This window comes from Anoplopoma fimbria, chromosome 15 (assembly GCF_027596085.1).
Source record: "Anoplopoma fimbria isolate UVic2021 breed Golden Eagle Sablefish chromosome 15, Afim_UVic_2022, whole genome shotgun sequence".
Taxonomy (NCBI): domain Eukaryota; kingdom Metazoa; phylum Chordata; class Actinopteri; order Perciformes; family Anoplopomatidae; genus Anoplopoma; species Anoplopoma fimbria.
In genome coordinates this window covers 5080470-5104776 of record NC_072463.1, presented here as the reverse complement: position 1 = coordinate 5104776, position 24307 = coordinate 5080470, and the positions used below count along the sequence as shown (strand labels likewise).

The following is a 24307-nucleotide window of genomic DNA, read 5'->3' as shown; positions in this document are numbered from 1 at the left end:
TAAACCCTCATGTCTAGTTTCGACATGTTGGATTTCCTGGAAGATAAAGCAGTCTGCCAATATGTCGTCCATCGGCGAGAGTTGTTTCATCTCTTGCCAGGTTGCTTTGACCCTTTCACTGCTTACAGCTTGTTAGTAACATTACTGATGACTCACTCACAACATTTCCCTCATAACCTGCATATTATTAGCTATTTTAGACTAAATAATTCAGGACGCCATATTGGGAATTAAATCTTTAACTCGTGTTCTCACTTTGATCTAACCGACCGAGGCGTCTCCTAAAAGATTTTGACCTTTTGGATTATTGAACTGCTTGATTAAATAAAAGCAGAGTGCAGAGGACAAACAGCCGTTATCACAGAAAACGATACCCTGCTCTCTAAACGCAGCCAAAAGAAGCAGAACTGCCCGTTAAAAAGAAATCGTTCAGAGTGGATGTGTTTGCATTAATGTGGATATGAGAGCGCTGTAAGCTTTTTCTCCTGTGTGCTGAGGCGGCTTAAAGCCACGAGAGGAGAGTGTAGCGAGCGTGAAAGAGATGCAGAAGGAACATTAGAATCTTAGGTGAGCAGACCTGGAAAAATGCAGTGAGGGTTTTTTATCTGAGTCTGACTGAGCAACAGAGAGAGGGAGAGAAGAGGAGACAGGCTGAGACTTTGAATCTCTTTTTCCTTCCTGGCACTTCCTTTTTCAAAAGAGGACGAAGGAGGAGGGAATGCAAAAGAGAAAAAGGACATGAAGCAAGAGAAAGCTAGTACTCTCTGCAGAAACCGCTTCATGGACAACACTGGGGAAAGGGGGGATGTGAACAGAGGGAGGGTCGAGGAGAAACCGAGAAGGTATCAAAGATAAGACGTAAAACCAAGTATCTTGTTGTTCAGATGAATAAAGTATTAATATGTAGGAGGTTTTGAGATCAAACCCAGGAGCGTCTCCCATCTCTCTACCTTCAGTCCTCACCTCCTCCTCCTCCTCCTCCTCTTCTGCATAACCAATAGACAGATTTCCTGTAAACATCATTAGCTGGAAAAAGGATTTCCATAACCCACGCATGACGACCATGTCTGGGTCACTGAAGAATTGATCGTGTTTATTGATAGAGCCCATGTCTTTAAATGCAAAAAGTGCTGCAGTCTGAGGTGGTTTCTGGGAAGCTCTTAGAAACACTTCAATCATCTGAATTTAAGCCTAAAAGCTTCTACTTACCAGGGGACTGACTGAATCCATGTTTTATCCAAATATTTACTGAATATGGGGATTGTTTTGGGGGAGAAATTCAGAGATTTGTTTCTATCCCTATGAGACACATTTAAATAAAGACGCCAGTGCAAAGACACAGCTAGCAGCAGGCAGGGCTTCAGTTTCTTATTCAAGGACATTTGAGCAGAAAAGAAAACTTTGGCTGTTGTAGTTAAAAGACATTCAGGTTTTCTGCTCCTTTAAGCACAGACTTGATTCAATACTTGTTCAGCGCTTCAAGTTTGAGGGAAAATGTTATGCAGTGTTAAAAAAAGACAGCTAATGTTACATATTTATACCTCTGCTAATTTGATCAATTATATCCAATGCAGTGGACTTGTGGGTTTTCATTTTCTTTTTTATTTAAAAGGATGGGCCGACAATAGTATATCCTTTTGCAAATGCCAATTAAACTATTGAAAAGACCAAAACAAACAAGCATTAGTCTCTCTATACTTTGTCCATTGGTTCCTAATGAAGACATATAAATCTTTAAATAAAGGTTAATAACTTCATTAATTTTTAAAAGGATCAATAATTTATTTATAACAGTTGGCCATTGTATTTTTTACAAAACAAACAGCATTTCTTCTGAACTATTTTCAGCGTTGAATGCTCTTGTGAGTATTTAATGTTTTATGTTGGATCGTTTCAAAATAAACTAACAAAATATCCCAGGACGTGTTCATTAATATAGCATTTATGTGCTTTACTGGTTAAGTGAAACACTAGGTCTTTCATTAACTGTCTTCCCCGATCGCATGAAGAACAATATGGCAATTATATTCAATACAGATACTTGTTCATTAAGAAAATATAAAGTGACTATTCATATTGGCAAATCTTGAATATATTCACTTAGATCAGCATCAGATCTGGACATTCATGTTCAAAAATAAAGGACAGAATCAAACTGGATTCAGCATCAGAATGTTTTCATTTCCTCTCGAATAAACTGAATAATCAAAATCTTCTATACCAGTTTATATATTCATCTCTCTGTTCTCCCTGATGTCAACCAATCTCACTCAGAAGCTGAGCTTTCTCAAGCCTCTATAAAAAGGAAAGAAATGCAGGCAAAACAAATCCTTAGGATTCATCCACTCTGCAGCAGCCGCCTCGCCTGTGCAGGAAAAACTGAAATCGTTCAGCCTAAGCGGGAGTATTATCATCTGAGTTTCAGTAGCATAAGAAAAAAAAAAAAAAAAAAAAAAAAAAAAAAAAAAATTGCTCAGCTTATCCAAAGCGGACGTCTCATTCTCGGAGGAGCGAGACGGAGAGCGAAGGAGGGTTTCGTTCGAAAGGCAAGAGCTGAGGACAGATACAGAGCAGTGGATAAAATGTGAATTTTCAGGATTGCTGAGTACCAAACTAGAGGTCAGACAAAATACTGACGATCTCCCCTGAGAGGTACAGGCCGTCCCATGATACACATCTATGAACTACGCAAAGCAAAGGGAGAACCAGCAGGAATGAGTCAAGGGAGAAAACAATCTAAGTCATCTAATGTGACATTTTAATACTGAGAACACAAACATGGTAGTTTTAGGGGTTTTGTTTTACATTTGGATAAACTGTAATTTCTTCATTGTTTTGTGCCAACTACTTAACATCTGACCACTTCTTGAACCGCTAAAGTGGGCGGATTCTGAGAGAACTGCTCAACCGTAAACCCCCCTCCCCCATAACACAGATTGTCCGATCATAGCAAAGCAAAAATAACTGACTTTAGTCCAGCGCTTATGTTGATGTACTCAATGGCGTGAATACTAAACTGTAACAGTGTTTTCCTGCTTGTCCCTGCAATGTTACTGCTCTCATTCACAACACAGTCGTAGCAGCATTTATCTGGAAATGTTACCAATATTGATCCCTGCTCCGATTTACCTCATGCAGGAAATGTTCCAGAACATTTCATTGATAGACTGTAAAAAGGGACTATAGTGTTTGTCCTTTATTCTGCTGTTTTTAGAGCCAGGGACTCGTAGAGAGTGAAATATTCAGAGCTTAGTGTTTGACTGTTCTAGGACACAGAGTTTGTCTGACATTGGAGTGAAAGTAAACTTTAGTTTGAAAGGGAAAGTTTAAAGTCTGGTGAAGAAGAAAATAAATGGTTGTTACAGCTGCTTAGTCGTGGTTTCCTATCATTTGTTTACCTGCTACTGAAGCAGTTATGTCGTGGTGTTTGATGACCTTTGACCTACCTTTTCTCTGATCTCCAGCGCTCTCTTGCAGAGCGGCTCTGCCTCCTTGTACTTCCCTCTCTTCCCGTAGAGGACGGCCAAGTTATTGAGGGTGGCAGCGACCTGTTGGGAACACAAACGCATCCATTATTTAATTACTGGTGATGAGCCTCAATCATCTTCACCCATGTGCAACCGCAAGACTCCGCCACAGCAGCAAAGTGCCATTGATCTGGTGAGAGAGTAATCAACGAGGAGAAAGAGGATTTGCAGAAACAGGAAGTGATTGCGGTGGGCTGTAATTTGATCCAGATCGGATGTATGACGAATCGTGTGCACTCAGGAAGAAGGAGACTAGCGAGGCGCCTGGGGGGGGGGGTCACCTCTGATCTCTGATTCAGACAGGCTCTGGTGGCCATGTGGGCAGAGTGGGAGGAAAGGAAGGAAGGAGGGAGGGAGGGCAGAGGGGTGAGGTGACTGGAGGAGGGGGAGCTCATTCAGGAGTGGAGCAGTGATAGATGGGAGTGTAACAGGAAGAGAGGGGGAGATAAATAAAGGACAGCGGGGGGGAAAAAAAAGCTATCACACTTACAAAACTCTTTCTCACTTTTTCTCACCCTTACTTGATTTTTTCTAAGTATAATTTATGTGGATTCCCCCTTTTCCTTCACAATCTATGAGAACGTACTCCAAAAGAATGAAGATTATGCTGGAGCCATTCCCAGCTGACATTGGGCCAAGGCAGGGTTCACCCTTGACAGGTCGCTAGACTATCGCAGGGCTATATGAGCATAAACAGTATATAGAAAATCAGACACGTCATTATCCAATTTCAAGAGGCACTTGACCCCAGAGAGGTGACAAGGTAAATTTCCAGAGCCACCAGGCCAAGGTCCAACCTTCATCTGTCACCTAGTCAGATTCACTGGATGTAGACTGTGGCTATAAATCTGCCATTGGTGGCGTATTTCACGTGACATTCTCCCCCCTTTTGACTCTCTGCGCTATATATTTTGTACGGGCACCAATGATGCATCCTGGGCTTAACACGCCCAAGTTAAAGTGACTGGTTTGATTTAATACGAACCGGCCAGAACATTTTTCTACTGTAGCAGAATGATAATGGGTGCAGCCATACCCTTGCTTTAGCGCTGTGGTGAGACTACCTGCAGCCCTACAGGCAAAGCTACAGACCACCCAATCAGCTCTAATGTAAACATCATGTACAAAAAAAAAGTGGAATTCAAGATCACGTTTCTTAAGAAATAGTTCCAGTTCTCAATGGCCAACATTCAAAAAATAGTGAAAAGAAAAGCAAATAGAAGAGATTAAGAGATTGGAAATACTGTAGGAGGAAGAAACCATATGGTGAGAGGAATCAGGGTCAGATAACTGTCTATATTGTTGACAAAACTATGATTTTTTTTAATGATAATCACTGAAAGAAATCACTGCCTTATATAAAGAAAGATCAGGGCCGGGTGGCAGGATGAGAGGATGGAGGTTGGGAGAAGGGAGGGCTAACCTCAGCTTCACAAACTGGAGAGTGATGGAGGTCCAGACAGTGGAGACACAGGCCTGCTGGGGTTAACACTGTAAGTCGACCTGCTGTGTGTTAAAGGTCACACTGACAAACAGAAGTTAATGGGGTCTGAGAACAGGAGTGGGTCAATTATTAATGGAGTCTATCGTGTTCACTGTGATCGTCCTGCACTGCAGTCACAGATGCATCAAAATGTGTTTGGGAGAAATGTGAGATCGGTGGACTGAAAACAACCAATATTTCCCAAGAGGCTTCTGGGTGTCATGTGCTACTGTTTTCCACTGGAAAAGCATTTAAATTTAATCAGTAGTTGTTGTTTTTTTTCTTGACAAATGATATTTTAAAGTGGAGAAATGATTCTTAATTCATGTTCTTATATAGAGGAAACTTTCTAAGAGTTCATTGCATGAAACCTGTGCAATACATTGCACATTGCACTGTGCAATAATGGTTAAAAAAGTTAAAAGTAGTTGAAATATTTTTTTGTTTTTTTTTCTCTGTCTGTAAATATAGTATTTCAGTTATTGTTGTTTTTCTATTGCTTATTTATAATACTTGTTTTATTTTATTTTTCATTTTTTATTTTATTTTTTATTTTTATTTTTATTTTTAGCTTGTCTTCTTCTGCTATGTCTCTTGTGTGCACTTTACTCTGCGCTGTTGTAAGTCTGCAAATGTCCCCGCTGCGGGACTAATAAAGGATTATCTTATCTTATCTTATCTCATCCATGAGCACCACTTAGCAATTCTGAACCTTCCTCGTAGCTTCACAGGCTCCTTTAAAAATGATAAATGCTTCAAAACTGTAACTCAAACACCACTTTGGCTGTTATTACGGCTGTCAGTTTTGTTAGATGTGTTACCTGAAGGGGAGCAGGGTAACATATTTTACAGTGAATGTTATGGATCCCCTGAGGGGGGAACCGGGACACTGCAGCAGCCAAAAATAGGTGTAGATTAACGAGTAGAGGGTAATAACTGTGTGAGTCTAACAAGAGAGAGAACTTGATTTTCTTTTCCATTAACTGTATTGATTCCTTTTCAAAATGTTCATTATACTACATCCATTGTTAGAGGTCTTTACATTAAGGGAATATTAGATTTTTAGTGAAATACACTTATTGGCTTTCTTGCTGAAAGAGATGAGATAATCAATACCACTCTCATATCTGTTATGTAAATATGAAGCTACCACCAACAACCGGTTAGAAACGGGGGAAAAAGCTAGCCTGGCTCAAACCAAAATGAAAAATAATAAGCTTGAATAACCTCTCATAACACCACAATTTGTCGTTTTTTAACATTTGGATAGTGTAAATTAAATAAATGAGGAATAATGTGTTAATTATTGATCTTTAGAAGTGCTGGTAGGTGGATTTCGTCACCTTTGATAGAGGAATGCTAGCAGTTTCTAGTCTTATTGCTAAGCTAAGCTAACCACCTAATTGCTGTAGCTTCATATTTACTGCTACTACTTTATGTATTGATTAAATGTGAATTTTTTCATGCACCTGTCTGTAAGAACCATCTGCCCTGCAAACTATTATGTTAAAGTGAGATCCAAGACACATCTATATAATTCAGATAAAACAGGGCCCAGCTGAATGACCTTGGTGTGATGTGGGGACAGATGTACTCACAGCTGGATGGTCCCTGCCGAGAGTCTTCTCCCTGATGGCCAGAGCGTCGTTCAGCAGGTTGGCTGCCTCCTTGTATTTGTTCTGATCCCTGAAAACAGACAGAAGTGAAACAGAGTCAGACAGAAACACACCAGACAAGTACAAGTACACAAAGAAAAGAAACATAAAACTATGCTGACAATTTCCACCAACAGCCCATTCTTTTTCAGGTGACGGGGTCCAAATAGCTTTGCAGCAGTTCCCACAGTCAATGCAACAGTCTGCAGACAACAAGCCAACCCAGTCTCTCATTCCTGACTATTAACTGCACCGACTGTTCACCGGATAAGATTTGTGGGAGTAAGGAACATGGGGTCCAACCGTCTCATGTGTCACGCTTTTTGTTCTTTTCTTTCTTGAGCTGGGAAATTAACACTTCCCCGGTTCTATTACTGTACTGTAAATCTTTGGTTGTGTCTGCTGTGTTTGCTAAGTTCCACTTCTGACCTAGAAAGGCATCTAACTATTATTTGGGAGGTCCTGTAGAGGCCTGCCACACAAAGCTTTGAGGGTTGTTACCCAAAATGAGTTGTGAAGGCGACAAAAAGACTTCATGCTGTAACCATTATCACATCTTTCTCTCTGGAAAAAAAGCCTTCTTTGTTTTTGTTTTTAAAAATGATTTATGAGAGCAAGAAGGTTGAAACAATTCCTTTAAATCATAACTACAAAAACACTGCAAACAGCATTTACAGGCTTCTACTCTTTTCGGAAAACCTGGGAAGGCTTGTAAAATAGTCAGCGTGGCCCAGGACTTTAAGGATTTACAAGCTAGTAAAGAGTTTTGTTTTCATGGTGCTAACAAAGTGATGTAAGAAACAGAAGCGCAATTGTATATTAGTCCTAGTACTGACTGCAGTTCACGGGAAGTTGAAAGAGAAAGAAACATGTTTAAACACTTTAAATAAAAAAAAGATGTATTAAATATGTCACCAAATCTGATTAAATAAACATATTTTTTATTGGTTTGATTTAGGTTAAAATTAGATATTATACTCTTACACAGCTAAAATAGGACGGGGAAGCAGTCAGCCATAATATAAATTCTCAGTTATACAAGACCTTTTGTAGTTTTGCAGGTAAATTCCTGGAACAACAGCTCAGGATCAAGATGAAATCTATCTGACAGACCCACCTGTAAACGAGGGCGAGGATGTTGAGCATGGTGGCCACGTCCGGGTGGTCGTGTCCAGAGGTCTTCTCCAGGTCCTCCAGGGCCTGTTTGCAGAGGGGCACAGCCACCTCGTACCTGCCCTGGGAGGCGTACTGGATCACCAGGTTGTGGAGGGTCCTCAGACGGGCCGGGATCTCGTAGCCTCCCTGCTGAGCCGCCGCCGCCGCAGCGCTGCCGTGAGTCGGCTGGACTGGAGACGCGAGGAGGAAAGAGGAAGAAAAGATCAGACATCAGGACACACACCTTTGTGATTTTTACTTTTTCATTCACGTTTCATATGTGGAATAATCCAGACAGGAAAGAAATATATATTTGATGCAATATAGAGAGGGTTATTTCATTTCATCTGAAACTGTGATATGTGCCCTGAAAGGACAGGAAATCCCAGATAGAGTTAGCATTGTGTTAACTAGTGATTTTTTTAAATGCTAATAGTTTTGGTCCTCTGATTATTTTCTCAAACATCAATTAATCGTTCAATAAAATTGTGAAAATGACACAAAGTCACACTTTATTACACTTATTTTGTCCGACTAATAGTTCAAAACCCAAAGATATTCCATTTTCTATCACATAGGACTAAGAAATGCATACAACCATCATGACAGAGAATTTGTAAATAAGTAATGTTTTGAATTTTGTTAAGAACAACTATTAAAAATTGTTTCGTTTTTCTGTCTTTCAAATTAATTGTTTTTTTCCTAAGATTTCTCTACCTACTTGTACCTTCCTTGTTGGTAATTTAGTATTTTTTCTATTAATAAAAAAGGAAATGATACTTCAGCAGTCTAACAAATGCCAAGTGTTATAGATAAGCAGGTGACATTCTGACACACTTTATTATGTGTTTGAATATGAATCAACCCAACTTATTTACAATCATCACAGCTATTCTCCTGGTTCATTTTAACAATCCTGTGAAACAATTAGTCATTTGAGTTTCTACAAATGGGTCAAAGCTGAAACCACAAACATACAAACACCAAGCTATTAACATATGGCCTTCAAACAAGATTATTCACACATAACCAATGTCCTCATTCTGCTACATCGCACAGCTAATGCGTTTCTTTTACTATGTTTCTTGTGTGCACTTTACTCTATGCTGCTGTAAGCCTGCAAATTTCCCCGCTGCGGGACGAATAAAGGATTATCTTATCTTATCTTATCTTAATGAGGTCAGGAATACAGGATGGTGAAGGTCTGCCCGTCTGTCTGTCTGCCTCACCTGATTGGGTTTCTTATTAAAATGCATGCAGGACTTTATTGACTGTGAAGGAGAGCCGGTGGGTGTTTGGAGTGGGAGCTGCCCACAGCGGTAACAACAAGGACCACAGTGAAATGATACCAGAACCACTCGCACCACAGCAGCCGGTCTCTACCTACGCTAGCTCACCGCAGAGTAAGATGTTGACGGCACAACAGAATAATGTCCAGCAAAGACCAAAAACATCTGAGACTCAATGTTTTCATCCATCATCAAATGCTAACAAGAAAATCACTTTGTTTGTATCCACACATTCATGAACAAAGGGTGTAATCTGCACTGTAGTTAACAATCATTTTTTTAGTGATTATTCTGCATTTATTTTCTAACTTATTATGGTATTTTCTATTTATGATTCTTAAATTTTGCGGTGCTTTCCTTTTCTCTTACTATGTTAATCATTGCACGTAAATACCAAGGCCAATTCCTTGTAGCTGAAAATCTGCTTGGCAATAAACCTGATTCAGACTCTAAGTCTGGGGTTAAAAAATGATCATCTCTTCTTCTCCTGAAGCCCAATATGACGTCCTCCCATTGTTTGCTTTGTTCGACCTTTGTCGTCCAAAATCCAAAGATATTTTCAGTTTATTATCAGTAGAAATTTGACATTTTTTCCTGAAGAAATTACTTGAGACACGAGAGAGATGTAACAAAGGTCACCAGCCAAACTCGTATCACATCAAGGTCAGTGTACCCGTCTTAAGGAATACTTGTTGCAATAAAAAAGCCATCGAGATGCATTATGGGAAAAGTAGGATGCACCATTTTTTAAGACTTTGAACTGTACTAGGGACTAAAAGTTAAGCTATCTCTTAAAAGTATTGGAGGTTTTATGGAGGTGCAACTCCATATCTCTGAACCACACTTTAAAAAATTGAAAATTTAAATAAATGCAGAGCTGCCATCATCATCATTATCTTCTTTCCTGCTGACGGCAATTTACCGAAAAACCCCCGAAAGCTTTTCAGGCAGTCTGAATGAGCTCGAGGAGGAAAGACATCTAATCTACTCCAGACTCACTCACTCACTCACTCACTCACACACTCACACACTCACACACACACACACACACACACACACACACACACACACACACACACACACACACACACACACACACACACACACACACTCACACACTCACACACTCACACACACACACCTCTATTTCACATTGAGAGGATTATGCCAGTGGAAGAGGCATTCGGTGATGTGTTTCTTCACCATACATCGGCCTACTACTGCCTTACCATCCTCTCTCATCCATCCAACGTCTTCATTTACTCAAAAACACACAGAAAGCACTACCATGATTTTGAGTCCGCTCCTCTGTACATTTGATACATGTTCTAACTTTTACTTGATGCCGTGGAAACATGAAGCCAATAAAACTCCTGCTTCTCTCCCCTCCAGGCGACTACCACCCATCTGTTTCCTATTCTTGAGTCCTTTGAGTGTTGTATACACCGTCCTCAAATGTAGCTTGATTGTATTTACTGTAAGCACTGCTGTGGGTGTGTGCAGGAAAGTGTGGGTGTGTGCAACAATGAGACGTGTTTATGTGTAAATGGGCGTGGGTGCATTATTACTTTTTACAAAAAGATAGTGTTTATATCTCAAACCCGACTTATAATTACCAACAGTGTATTGGCAAAGTGCAGTGAATGATTAAGGAATTGAAAAATCATGGAAATCTGACATATTGAGGCAACAAATGACAAATAAAAAGTACCATTATTTCAAAAAATGTACAAATGGATATAAGAATTGTGTTTGTTAGTACCAGAGGCTTTTTTTTTTATGCTCCATCTTAATAACCAAAAGGAGTAATGTCACGTAATTTTATTTGTTTTATTCATTATGCAGTATTGACCTCTAAAGTGACACACATTTCATGGAGATTTAAGATGTAGAAGCTCCATCTTATGCTCCCCCTATTTCTCTACCAAACTCACAGCTATATTTTATTCAGTATGTCTCTCCTGTTTAATTCATAATTCATATCCAGTCTGTGCTGCTCAACACATCAAATCAAAGGCTGATGGGGAAAACAGTGAAAATCAGCATAATGAAGCCAGTTTTCCACCTTAAAAACATGAAGAAAATGTACCCGCTCTAATGTGACACAGTATCCCAAAACCAACCTGCTGTGCTACGTCTGCTCTACAACCTGCACAGCAGTCAGAATTTATGATCAAAGTCTGGATCAAAACGTAAAACTACACCCACAAAGTGTTCAATGCAAAAAGAAAAGTCGAGGACGAGCATCAGACATAAAATGAGCATCAAATATGTAGCTGGCATTATTCCTTCTTTCTACCTCTTAACACTCTGAACCCCCCCCAAAAAAACCCCGGTGGGATTAAAAGGAATGTTTTCTTCAAACAATCAGCAAAACTACAGTGTTTATCGCAAACAGAAGCTATAAAAAAAACATAATTATTGTCAGATTTTCATCTTTCTAATGGTCTTTGAACAAGCAGCCAAAACTAAGCTCCAAATTGTAATTTTTCATCAAAAACATTTTATGTTTCAAGTCACATTTAAATTCTTGTTCCAAATAAACCGTCTAAAGTAACCAGATACTGTAAAAAACATAAGCAGTATGAAATCTCTTACTCCCCCTGCCAATCATTGGCTCGAAGCTCAAGCCAATTAGTTCCCCAAACAACCTGAAAGCTACAGAATATTTCTTTACATTTAGTATATATATATATATATATCGGCATAATAAATGCTGTAGCTCTTCTGGTTGAGGTCTTTGATTTAACTGTAGCTGATGCTTTTGTATTTAGTTTCATAAAGAACAACAGGTTTGTTTGAATCAGAACTATGTGCTTTCAGTTTTTTGTGCCAAATGTTTAAGCATTTAACTCGTATTTAAAGCCAGAGTTCATAACAACACCACTGTGTTCTTTTGCCAAACATTATTCCACCTGACTACAGACACACAAAAAGACCTCTCTGTATAAACCCTGGAACTATATAACACTATTTATAACACCAAACTGGTAGGGAGCTTTTCACCCCATTTGGCCTCCCTCCAGGCCAAACTAGGTCCTGACTAATGGGGCCTTTACAGCCAACACAGCTTTACTGTCTGGGCTGCTGAGCGACTGAAAGACCACCCCCATCAAACACTGAGGGAAAGGGGTGGACATGAAGAGTAAAGAGTTAGAGAGTGCAGAGAGAGAGAGAGAGAGGAAGTTAAAGTAGACAGAGATGAAGAGAAAAAAAGACTCATGAGGCTTCAGAAAAGTTCAGAAAAAGTGATGTATGGCAGGAGAACAAACCCCCATAAATCAGGGGATATATATTCTGACTCTGGGGACATCCACTGACCAGACTTTGGTATATTACAGTGTCACTCGTGCAAAGATTGAAGATTTGTTTTCAGAGGACACATTCATTTTAAAGCAGTGACATTTTCAAAAAGACTGCAAAGAAATACCTGCACATCATTAGTTATGTTATGGAAGATGAAGTTAATGATGTCATTCATATATTCCATAACACATTTTAGGTAACCATCTTTCCACATGAGAGTAACAGCCCCATAATTACATCTACGCCCGAGGCCAGGAGCTACATTTCATATCTGGATACAGGACTGATTATGCTTGAAAAAAGAAAAAACAAGAGTAGAAGGAAGAAGAGGAAGAGGAGGAAGACTTACTGCCTGGGGGTTGGTCGTCCTGGTCATCTGGGAAGAGGTCGTCCAGAGTCTCTTTACTGGAATCAGAGTCCTTCTCCTCCTGAGAGGGGGAGAGAAGAAGGACAATGAATGAACTGACTCAATTGTTTACTAAATTCATAAAAAAGTATTTGTTATTTATCCGCTAATGTAATCGTTTTGTGTCCTGGGCTCAGTCAAGCACATTTTAAAAGTGTTACAATATTTGAGATTGTTTATATTGATTGATTTTTATCGTCTATGCTGCTGATTAAGAGTGAGAACGTATTCATGAACCTGACACAAATAGTTAAAAGGCAGAATGATTTATGGAAACTTATTAAAAGAATTTAATAAAAAAACGTTTCCCGTTTTCCTAAGAACCATTTCGAATTATTGTGTGGTACTTGTAAAAAGTATATGCTCTCTGATTTAATTTCTGCTTTGAAAATTAGACGTTTTTACCAATTAACGTCCACCTTGTCTCCTCAGAAGAAAATAATCTGGATCGTTCACTTCATGGCTGAAACCGATGCAGAGTTTCTTTGTTTTGGAGTCCTTCTTCAGTCATAGGATGTCTTGTCAAACATACACTGCTAACACACTGTGAAGAAGAATTAAAAAGGACTCACCGATGGGGACAAGTCCTCGTCGTACTTCTTCAGCTGGTTCATGAACTCCAGGTGCTTCTTCTCCTCCTCCAGCTGGGCGACGCTCTGCTCGCTCTTCTGCAGCTTCTGCTGCGTCCCGGCCAGCTCGTCCCTCAGCCACTGGTTCTCCTGGCAGAGCCGGCGAACCTGAGCCCGAAGCTTCTGCTTCTCCGACTCCACCGAGCTCAGGTGGCTCGACAGCGCCATCATCACCTGGACAGAGACGAGGGGGGAGGGAAGTTTTTAGTTTTTTTTTTTTAAACATAACAGAGTTGCTTCATAGCTTAACCATAATCATGGGGCATATTTGAGATGTTTGGAGTCTATCTTTGGGGTGATGAAGTAGAGAATATTCCCCGTCTCCCTGAGCTGCAGTCCTTGAACATGATCTCATTTGTATGAGTTGGCTTAAAACCACCTCATTACAATATTCATTCCTCGCTACAATCATCCTGGGCTGTTTGGAAAAAGATTTACACCAAAACCCTTCAATTCCTGTGATATTTAAGAGCATCTGAATATATTAAAATGTCATTATATCAGAGTCATTGACGCAGAAAGGGCTCCATTATTAATACAATCCAAAAATGACACAGAATATATGAATTCTAAGGTGAATAGTGGCAGATTCATGTGTAAATTAGTGTACTAAAACTACCAGTGATAATAGTGCACGCCCCACCAGAACTATATATGTGTACACTAATGTTACTGTGAGGCTCTTTGGGTAAAAGCATCCACCTGATAGCAGGTGGTGTGAGGTGCAATGCTAGGAGAGGTGTAATTAGACAAGGAGTTTGAAGCAGACATTTGAGGTGTTAAGAGTAGGATAATTATGCAGAAACATATGAATCACACTCTGCCTTACAATAACTGCAAGCTGCCCGAAGAGCTGAAGATGGGTATTAACAGTCTGCATGGTGCAGTGAATTGTATATTTAATAAGTAAGGCCTGCTGGGAGATGGAGATGAGGGGCTAAAGAAGCAACAGTGACTCATCAGTGACTCATCGGCCAACTGAGCACCGATACAGCCGACTGGGAGCTTTCAAACTTTCTCTAAAAGAAAATAAATCTACATTTTTTTAATGTTTTATTTATGAGCTGAAAAATCTTTCATTTCTCCCTCAGGAGGATATCTTTGTTTGTTTTTTTCCCCCCCCTGCACCTATAGAAGAGGAACTTTGGAAAACACAGATTTTAAAATAGTGTAAGTATTAAAAATAATTATGTTAAAAAGAGACAGAAAAAGGCAACATTGTGTATGAACGCATGAGCTGAATTTGTGTTTATGCTTTGTTTTTCTTAGTCTGTCTTTATGTGTATCACTTCAGAAAAGACAAATTGCTGTCAACTAAAGGCCAGACAACAAAAGCAGCATTTTTTGAATCGTTTATGGAGCCTTTTTGAAGTCTGTCACTCCTCTGTCTCACAAAACAGACACGCCTAAAGTGTAACAAATGTTTGAACAATGAAGTGTGATGTTAGTCGGCCTGAAGAGGAGAGTTTGTCTGCCTGCTGTTTTTTTAGCCTCCTAACTAGCCTAGTAACTAAATGGAACCTCCATAACAGAGCCTTTATAGCAAACTGCTGCTGCTTTCACTGTTACCAAAGTTTGCTTTTGTTGCCGATTTCAACATAAATTTGTAGTTCGCATGTATCATTATCAGACCAGCGACTAGAAAAACATTCATTTTGAATATCCAGATTGCATATTATTACTTAATCCAGACGGTAAACTGTGTAATTAATTTGCAGTTCATATGAATTCCTGGTATTTTTGTATAACCTATATCGTGACCCCCACAGGAAAGGATTTCGCCTCACACACAAACAAGGTGTCTCACGAGAAGGGTTTTCAAAAGGGCAACAATGCAGGAATCAGGATACCACAGATATCACAGCGTCTTCAGTTCCTTCGGTTCTGAAACCGTGATTTATATAATCCCGGTTACGGCAAAACCAGTTACTCCTGACATCCCTAATTGACTGGTAATTAAAGCCTTAATCAAGACCTCATGTGTGACATTCAGTGAAGACCTACACATAAACAGATAAACCCTGATACTTCAGTTGATAATGATTCACCAGTGACTGTCAGTACCTGCGCCTCGCTCAGCCCGAGCTCCAGCATCTCCAGGGACTTGCGGATCATGTGGGACTTCTCCTCCACCAGGACGCCCTCCTCGTCCTGCTTCAGGCAGCGCAGCGTTCCCAGCAGGCCATCCAGGATGGAGTGGTGCTCCTGCTTCAGGGCATCCAGGCCCTGGATCACCTGCTTGGTCCGGGAGATGATCTCATCCTGGGACAGCTTCTCCCCAGGGTCCTCCTCCTCCTTCACGCACACCATGGTGGACATGTCCTCACGCATTCTGCAGATTTAACAACGGGGAAAGGAAAAGTTAAAGTCAACATGATGTATTAATCCATTTTAATGAGGCTAAAGCTGTTAGAAAGAGAAAGAGTGCAGAATGTTCCCAGAGAAACACAAATCAAACCAAGAAAATTCAATGCCAAACCATTGCGTAAATTGACACTGAAAAAAAAGTCTGTATCAATGTGACAGGAAGGATCTCATAAAAGTACAAACATCAGGCTCTTATGCAGGAGAGCACATTTTTTCTAAATCCAGACAAAAAACAAGGAAACTAAAAGCAGCTTTTTGTCTTCTAAAGACTCCACTCGTCTCATGTCTGAAAAAATAAATTACATTAAACGCAACAATAGGTTTATTCAGGATTAATTAGGATTAATGACCACCAGGAAAAAGGGGAATTCACAGAGCCACACAGTGGGATTCACCAGAAACGTGTGGCATATTGATTACATCACTAATGAGCACGTAATGAAACACGTAACCTTCAGATGTTTCATTCAGAGTTTCATCCTCCTGACCTTTTCTGCTCTCGTTGCAACTACACCGCCTGAGGCATCTCCCTTTAAAAATCAATACTGGCTTCAACAAAAGGTTAAAGCTGAACCAGTTTACGAGTCGAGGTGGTTCAGGTTGAGAGAATAAATAAGAAATGTTTGTGCTTTCCTCTCCAACTACTCTCAAGGTGTCTTTGAGCAAAGCACCGACAGCAGCAGGGTGTTGCAGCAGAGAAAGCTGGATAAACAAAGGTAAAATGTGCATTTTGTGACAATCCTCGTTTGAAGTGCCCTTAAAAAAAATGAGGCGTCGTCACTTCCTGTGCTTTATGAAAAAGAGCGACTTTGGTGATGAAAAGCTGAACCCAAACCACAGAGGATAAACCGTCTGCCTGCTGACAGTTCAAATCCAGATCTGAGGCTTGTGGGCTGCGTGTGGTTTACAGATAACGACAGATATGAGGTGAGAGCGGATCGTTAGAAAAGCTCTGAAGGGAACAAGTGCAGAAACTTGAATAAATGATGAGTGGTAGCTACCGGGCTTTTTAGGTTTGGTAACCACCAAAGGGTTACAGAGATGTCATTTTAGTCAGTGTTATTAGCTTTCAACGTACCTAACCAGTTTAATCACCAACTAAAAACCTACTAAAATATGACACAACTTTAGAAAACCCAGACTTAAACTTTTAAATCCATGATTACAATATCTCCAATATTAATCATCATAATAATAGTGCTGCAATGATGCGGTCAAAGCACCTAATCAGATCCTGGATCAGCCTTGATGATTAATGAGGCAAATTGATAGGAGTAGCAGGAAAAACAGATTTCATAATATTTAACAAACTCCTCATGCACTCCTTCCCACTCAATCCTGACTTTCTTTGCTTTGTATTCACCAAACACACTCTCTATCTCACACTCACACACACACACACACACACACACACACACACACACACACACACACACACACACACACACACACACACACACACACACACACACACACACACTAAGAGGATTAGGACTGAGATCTTCGGCAGCACTTGTAGTGAGCTTCCTAATAAATCTCTGCGAGCACAACAAACTGAAACTGCAAACTGAATAATTAACAGAAACACTGACTGAAGTTATGTTCTTCTGCGTGGCTCCATGAAACAATACAGAACTGAAAACACATCTCCAGTGTGACTCACTAAACATAGTGTTGTCCTTAAAGCTGCAATGAGTCGAACCAGCCTGCCCACCTGAGAATAAAAGATGAAAACAGATTGGCAGACTTGTCCTGAACTGCCTCCGATTTCACATTTCGGTTCAAGCGTGGAAGGAAAAAAAACAGAACAATATCTGTAGACGGGAGCAGACGAGGCAGACGGAGGAAGGGCTATAGCTCCGACCGCTCCATGTGACTCAGCAGCCGGCCTGCAGCGTGTCAGCTGACCAGGAAGCTAGCGTGAAGGAGGCGATGGAAAAACAGCAGCTCCAGGTGAGCGGAGCTGAGCGGCATGAGGGGATTTTCAGTTAAACTTACTTAGAAGACAGGTCATGTTCACCTCAAACTTGTACTGGGAACTCCACCACATTTCTTAAAAGGATTTCCTAATATTCTAGACAAACTGATGAAGACATATTAGCATTATTTATCCTGTTGTTGGTGTTTATGTTTCACTTGTTTCTCAATTTCAGCTTCAGATCCAAATGACACTTGAATAAATATACACCCACCAACACCTACAAATAAAAGAATTAGAGCTGCAACAACTATTCTCTTTATAGATCAACCTGGTGATTGTTTTCTAGATTAACTGACCCATCATTTGGTTAATAAAACCTCAAAGAAAAGGGAAAAACGCTGCCAAAAAACACTAAACCCTTCAAATCCTGAAAGTTAAGAAGCTGGAACGAGGTAGCCTTTTTTATTTAAGCTTTAAGGCGTTTAATTGATTAAGTAGTGGCTATATTTTAAAGACAATACTTAGAAAATAGCTACCAACTCTACATAAGATGAGATTCAACAAGTTCTTCATCTGTTAGTAAAAATAGTCATACCTGTCTGAGAGGAAATTTAAACAGCAACCACCCACACACTTACATTTCTTCATGTAAGCAGGTAACCAAACATTATTTGGAGTTTTTAATTATGTTGCAGAGAACAGATGGGCTGCGTCAATATTAATAGCGTACTGCTGTAGCCATTAATCTATCAAGTCATTAGGAAAATGCACATCATGTCAGTTAACACCAGTGTTTCCATCACATCAATTCAGCTAAAATTGTGTCGCTGCTGAAAACGAGCTGAAAAACTGATTAGCAGATCTGATTGCAAAGCTCACTAAGGGAAAAAAACACACATTTCAAGATGTAAGTATCAAAATAAATGTTTCAAACCTATCAAACTGGATCCTAAAAAGGGCCATGCATTGAGCTGGGTGTAAATCCCTGTTTTGTTCTCCAACAACACGGAGCAAGGTCAACTTTAAACCACTGGAAACATCCCAAAACTGCAAAGAACGAGACGGGCAACAACAACTACCACCACTGCAGGCGGAGTAATACAGAAGTGAAAGTGACAGCGCAGGCCTTTTTTTCATGCTCTGATCTAACAGTCCTTTTTTATTTTTGGCATCAGATGAGTCTCAGAGAACAAAAGCACCACAGGGAAAGGCACAGAAACTACTTCTGAAGTTAACGTTTGAAATGTAAATAGCTGGCTTGAAGCGGAGCGCCCGTGGGGGGGACACTACCGCTCTCTCTTTATGTAAGCAGGTTAAGGCAGTGATATTAGTCGATTGGGAGACTGGTAGGGTACGAAGGAGAGAGGGTGGGGTGTGTTTGGGACCAACGAAGAAGAGGAACAGTGAGTGAGGAAGGAGCCGGCAATCTGAGTCAGCAATGTGGGCTGATAGGCACTAATAGGCACATCCACATTAAAGAGGGAGAAAGTCTGAAAGAGCCTCAACAAGTTTAATTTGAATAACATATACTCATAGATGTGTGTTCGTTTGGCTGCTCTCTATCAAAGATTCAAATGACGCAACAGCTATATAATATATATATATATATATATATATATATATATAGAGCTTTCAAAACGGGGTGGTTAACAACACAAGCTATCTCTACTACAGCTGAAAGCAAAAAAATAAAAAAAGAGCACAACCTACAGAAGGAAAGTACATGGAGCAACATTAGCGTTCTTTAAGAGTGGTGTCTCTGTCCACCTGTTAGAATCCAGTATTCCCTCTCCTTTAAGCTTTATTTTGGGGCTTTTTCACATCTAAATATTCCACTTTCTTCACCAGCTAGTCTCTAACTTTGCCTGTCTACTGCTTGATGCAGGCAGGAAGTGTTAAGTGAGTTCATCAGAGCTTCTTTTGTTGAAAACGACCCTGATGGTAGCGCTGAGAGTAAACCACAGTTGTAACGTTGCAGTCCAGAAAACCAAAAACAATGAGCTAAAATAAGATATTTAACTCTATAGAGCTGGAGGGAACTGCAGATAGAAGTAGAAATAGTCAAGAGACCCATTGTGTATATAAAAATACAGATTATAGCTGCTTGAAAATGGTTGCTTACATATATCTGTCACTGTTCCTTTTAGCAACCCGACACACAGAAGTCTTTGAGTTCACTGTTCCTTCAGTCTTAATAATGAAGCCATTACTAATGTGTCATGTGACAACATAAGTTATTAGCTTCAGGGACCAAGAGAGGGATGAACAAATCAGGCGTTCACGAGACATAACACTGCACGGCTGAAACTCAGGAATGTATGATTGGGATCAATAAAAGGACAGATTTGGTGTTCTGTGTCTGGTGGACATCAGGATTAAACAAATCAACTTTAACCCAACTCCCGACACTGCCTGATTCTGTGTGACTTAATTAGCTGCTGAGTTAAACTATGTGTCATCTCCGAGAATGAATCGCACGCTCACTTCTGGTAAGACCTCACATGACATGAAGAGCGCCAATGACTTGTTTTATATCTCCACGAGGGAGCCTTGGGCAAGAGATTCAGTTTATCATACGAATCAGTGAAGTAGTTTGAGATCTACAGAGACAGCGGAGGCAGCGCTTCATGCTGCAGCATCCCGAAGGCTGAAAGATAACTAGAGAATATACCGGATTTATTACTCATACAGAGACTGACTTTGATTGAGATTAAACAATCTCTAAAATCAGGAAGAACTTGTGCAGACTAAAATTTATTTTTCAACGCAGTATAGATATATATAGATGGAGAGAGAGTGTTTTGTCAGTCCTCAGGGATATGAATAGGGTGAACAAAATATTAGAAACGCCTGTCTGTCTGTCTAACATAGACATTTAACAACCCTAAAGTTACTATTGACAATTTTCATCCTCTTAATTGTGAAAAGATGCCCATTAAAATGTCCTTAAGCCCAGTTTGATGTCTTCAAAATACTTTTTTTGTCCGACCAACCTTATAAACCCCAAAGTTTTTCAATTAACAATAATACAGCACACAAAAGCACGCAAAAACTGGTCCAATTTGAGAAGCTGATTTTAGGCTTTTCTGTTTGCTGAATGGCCAAAAACACGAATCAGCAACTATTTGATCATCATCAAATTGATCAAATTGTGTTAGCTCTAAACAACAGCACAATCTGAAGCCTAAAGAAGGAGCTCAAGGTTAAATCAACACCTTTTCTAAACAATTTCAACAAAGACTGAACATTATAACCTTCATGAAGGGAGTATTCACTGCTGTATCACACTGCATTAGTTTTAGCTACTTCATAAACTGGCAACGGAGTGTATTTTTATTTATTAAAGCTTCTGGTTTTCTGCAGCAAAACACTCGCTTGAAGAAACAGGTGAGAGCCAAAGCATTTCCTTTTCTGCATCTAAAATCTGTATGCTGTTGGTGTCCACCACCCTTGAAGTACCTTTTTGTTTATTCTGATTAATGCCCAACCAATTAGTCAGCCAGGCGGATATTGATCAGCTGAGATCCGTTTATTGCAGATAAATCAGAATAGGCCAATAAGTAATGAGTTATTACAGCACAGAAATGTCAAAAGATGTATAAAGTACTTCAGAAAAAGGGTCTTTGTGTAAGTACACAAACAGGTTAAGGAATCCCTACCAAAAAACATAAAATATTGATGTTTTCAGCTTCAAAAATCAGTACTGTTAGGGCGACAATTCAAATATTTAAATAATGTGTAAAAGTACACCAGAGTACATTAAAAATGCACTACATCTGCAGTGTTTTCCAGCAGGCGTTATGTTTGAGTTGTACGCTGTGCTTCACATGCAGAAGACATCTACGCAGCTCAAGAAAACCCTGCAGCATTACAACCAAAAATCTGCAGCGGCAACACATAATTGTCATTTCCCCACCAGCAGGGATAACTCCAGAGAATGTCAACACACACACACACACACACACACACACACACACACACACAAACACACACAAACACACACAAACACACACAAATAAAAACCTTCTGGGATCTCTGAGCCAACAACAAGCTTCCCCAGGAGAGCAGAGGGGTGTTAGCCCGGAGGAGGAGCCCTGCAGGTTGTCATGAGCTCTCTTCTGGGTGGATTAAATATTAAAGACGACAGGGCGCGGTAAACAAAAACTCTGGGGAAAACTTTGTGTGTGTGTGTGTGTATTCCTGAGATTTCTGTCGTGCAGTGTTGTGCTGTCCTACAATGTCAAAATATTCACAGCTGTGTGAGTCCCCACACTGAGATCCACTGTCCCTCCGAAGCTGTCTCCTGAACACAGGCAGCTTTCACACCCTGCAACCCCGCTGTGAATATCAATGAAAGAGGGGTACGTCCACCTATCACATGACATATGAAAAAACATCAAGACTTTAAGGGTGAATGCAGAAGCCCCCCCCACCAACAAGTGCATGTTTCAGTTCCTGCTGCTTTGTCCAAAGCCATCTCGCTCACAAATGGATTAACCTGCAGAACCAGTTAGCCCAGTGTCCTCCCTGTCACACTACTGTGGTGAGCTCATTCAGTGACAGCTAATGTGCTTAAAGAGTCTAATTCCTGCAATTCACATAAACACATCTAAGGGGTTCATCTTCAAAACCTTTAAAAATGAAAAATAAATAATAATTAAAATGTTGTTTGAGTAGATGACATTTAAAAAAAACAACATGAAGATATATGTCAAAGTGGTTAGATAATGATACAATTCATAGAACTGTACATTCAGTGACAGTTCATGTGCTCACAGCATCTAATGCATCTAATTCCTGCAATTAACGTAAAACACATGAATTGACGTAAACACATCAATTGACGTAAACACATCAATTGACGTAAACACATCAATTAACGTAAACACATCAAAGGGGTTCATCTTTAAAACCTTTAAACATGAAAAATAAATAATAATTAAAATGTCTGACTAGATGACATTTAAAAAACAGCATGAAACATATATGTCAGAGTGGTTAATTAGTTAGATAATGATACAATTACAGGAAATACACGGAGCCATTCCTACCGTTCTCTATGACATCCGTTGCCAAAGTAACGTCCGTTTATCTCCTTTTTTTTTAAAACCCGTCTAAAAATTAAGTTTTTTTTAAAAAAAATAGAGGTTTTGTTAATCAAACCAACAATGTTAGCCGATAAGTTATTTAAAAAAAATAATTAAAAGTAAAAAAAAAAAAATATCTCAAAACTGTTTCCGGTTTTGAGATTCGTTCCGCCGACTGACGTCACCGCATCAACCCGCCGTTAACGATGACCAGCTAAGCTACATAGCTAGCCACCTAGGCTAACTGTCAGAAACACAGGCTGCAGAACCACGTGGTCCCATGGCAGGACCGAGTCCACGCTTCATGAGGGACAGACTAACGAACAGAACGAGTGGACTGGTCTCCCGTGAAGATGACAGCCCGCCTGGTCCACTGGCTGGCTGGCTGACTGACTGACTGCGGTGCGGTGCGTGAAAATGGCGTTACCCGCAAACCTCCTCCTCCTCCTCCTCCAATGACGTCATCCCTGCCCGGGTTAAAGGGGAAGCTGCGGTGCAAGAGAGCAGCCAGATTTATTCTAATGCTTTTAAAGTACTAAATACTTTCACAAGTAAAAATAATATTAATTATAAATGTATTAAAATATACTTAAAGTACCAAAAGTAAAAGTACTCACATTTTATGATCAGTTATTAAATGTTGCTGGTAATAAAGTAAGCTTATTTAATTTATATATATGTTTTTAGTTGATTTGTGTTTTGCATAAATAATTACATCTGCAAAGTAATGTCGAATAAATATAGTGGAGTAAATAAGTGTAATATTTGCCTCTAAATTGTAATAGAGCAGAAGTATAAAGTAGAATAAAATTAATAAAATAAAATAATAAAAGTACTCCCATTTCATAATCAGTTATTAAATGTTGCTGGTAATAAAGTAAGATTATTTAATTTACTCTATATATTGCTGGGTAGTTAAACCTGCAATAAAATATATATATATTTTTAGTTGATTTATGTTTTGCATAAATAATTACATCTGCAAAGTAATGTCAAATAAATATAGTGGAGTAAATAAGTGCAATATTTGCCTCTAAATTGTAATAGAGCAGAAGTATAAAGTAGAATAAAATGTAAATATCTGAGAGAAGTACAAGTACTTCAAATTTGTGGTTGCGTAAATGTATTTAAATACACTACACCTCACTCAAGTGCTGTACTTTTGGTTTGCAATGATACCCAACAACTTATTTCTAAAAGGAAAAAAAACATTTATGAGTTTTAAACTTATTCAAACTTACATCTGCAGAAAGTTAATCATATTTTATGAGCTGGAGAGGTTTTGTGCTTAAAAAAATGTCATATTTCAAGTAACCATAGCCATCAGATACATGCAGTGGAAGGGAAAGTATATTCTAGTAGTAGTGCAGGTATTGCAAAATTGTATTTAAATACAGCACTTATGTAAATGCACCCTGGACCCAAAATATCAGTTAAATGCAGACGCGTTGATATGAAAATAATGTGTCTAATAACAAAGAA

The 24307-nt window shown here is 39.5% G+C and overlaps 1 protein-coding gene across 4 annotated transcripts in view; it reads right to left on the bottom strand.

Moving 5' to 3' along the window:
- klc1a (kinesin light chain 1a) overlaps positions 1-23210 on the bottom strand; it is a 42726-nt gene extending 19516 nt beyond the window's left edge. For 3 of the 4 annotated variants that reach the window (XM_054613364.1, XM_054613366.1, XM_054613367.1), the window contains exons 1-7: positions 22790-23210; positions 15515-15782; positions 13394-13624; positions 12765-12843; positions 7783-8011; positions 6609-6696; positions 3447-3548 (exon numbers count right to left, since the gene is read on the bottom strand). In XM_054613364.1, the coding sequence (XP_054469339.1) occupies positions 3447-3548; positions 6609-6696; positions 7783-8011; positions 12765-12843; positions 13394-13624; positions 15515-15781 (996 nt within the window). In that variant the 5' untranslated portion in view covers position 15782; positions 22790-23210. Of the gene's footprint in view, positions 1-3446; positions 3549-6608; positions 6697-7782; positions 8012-12764; positions 12844-13393; positions 13625-15514; positions 15783-18672; positions 18680-22789 lie in introns of those variants that run through there. The other variant, XM_054613365.1, reaches the window with a different exon arrangement.
- Positions 23211-24307: the final 1097 nt, after the last annotated feature.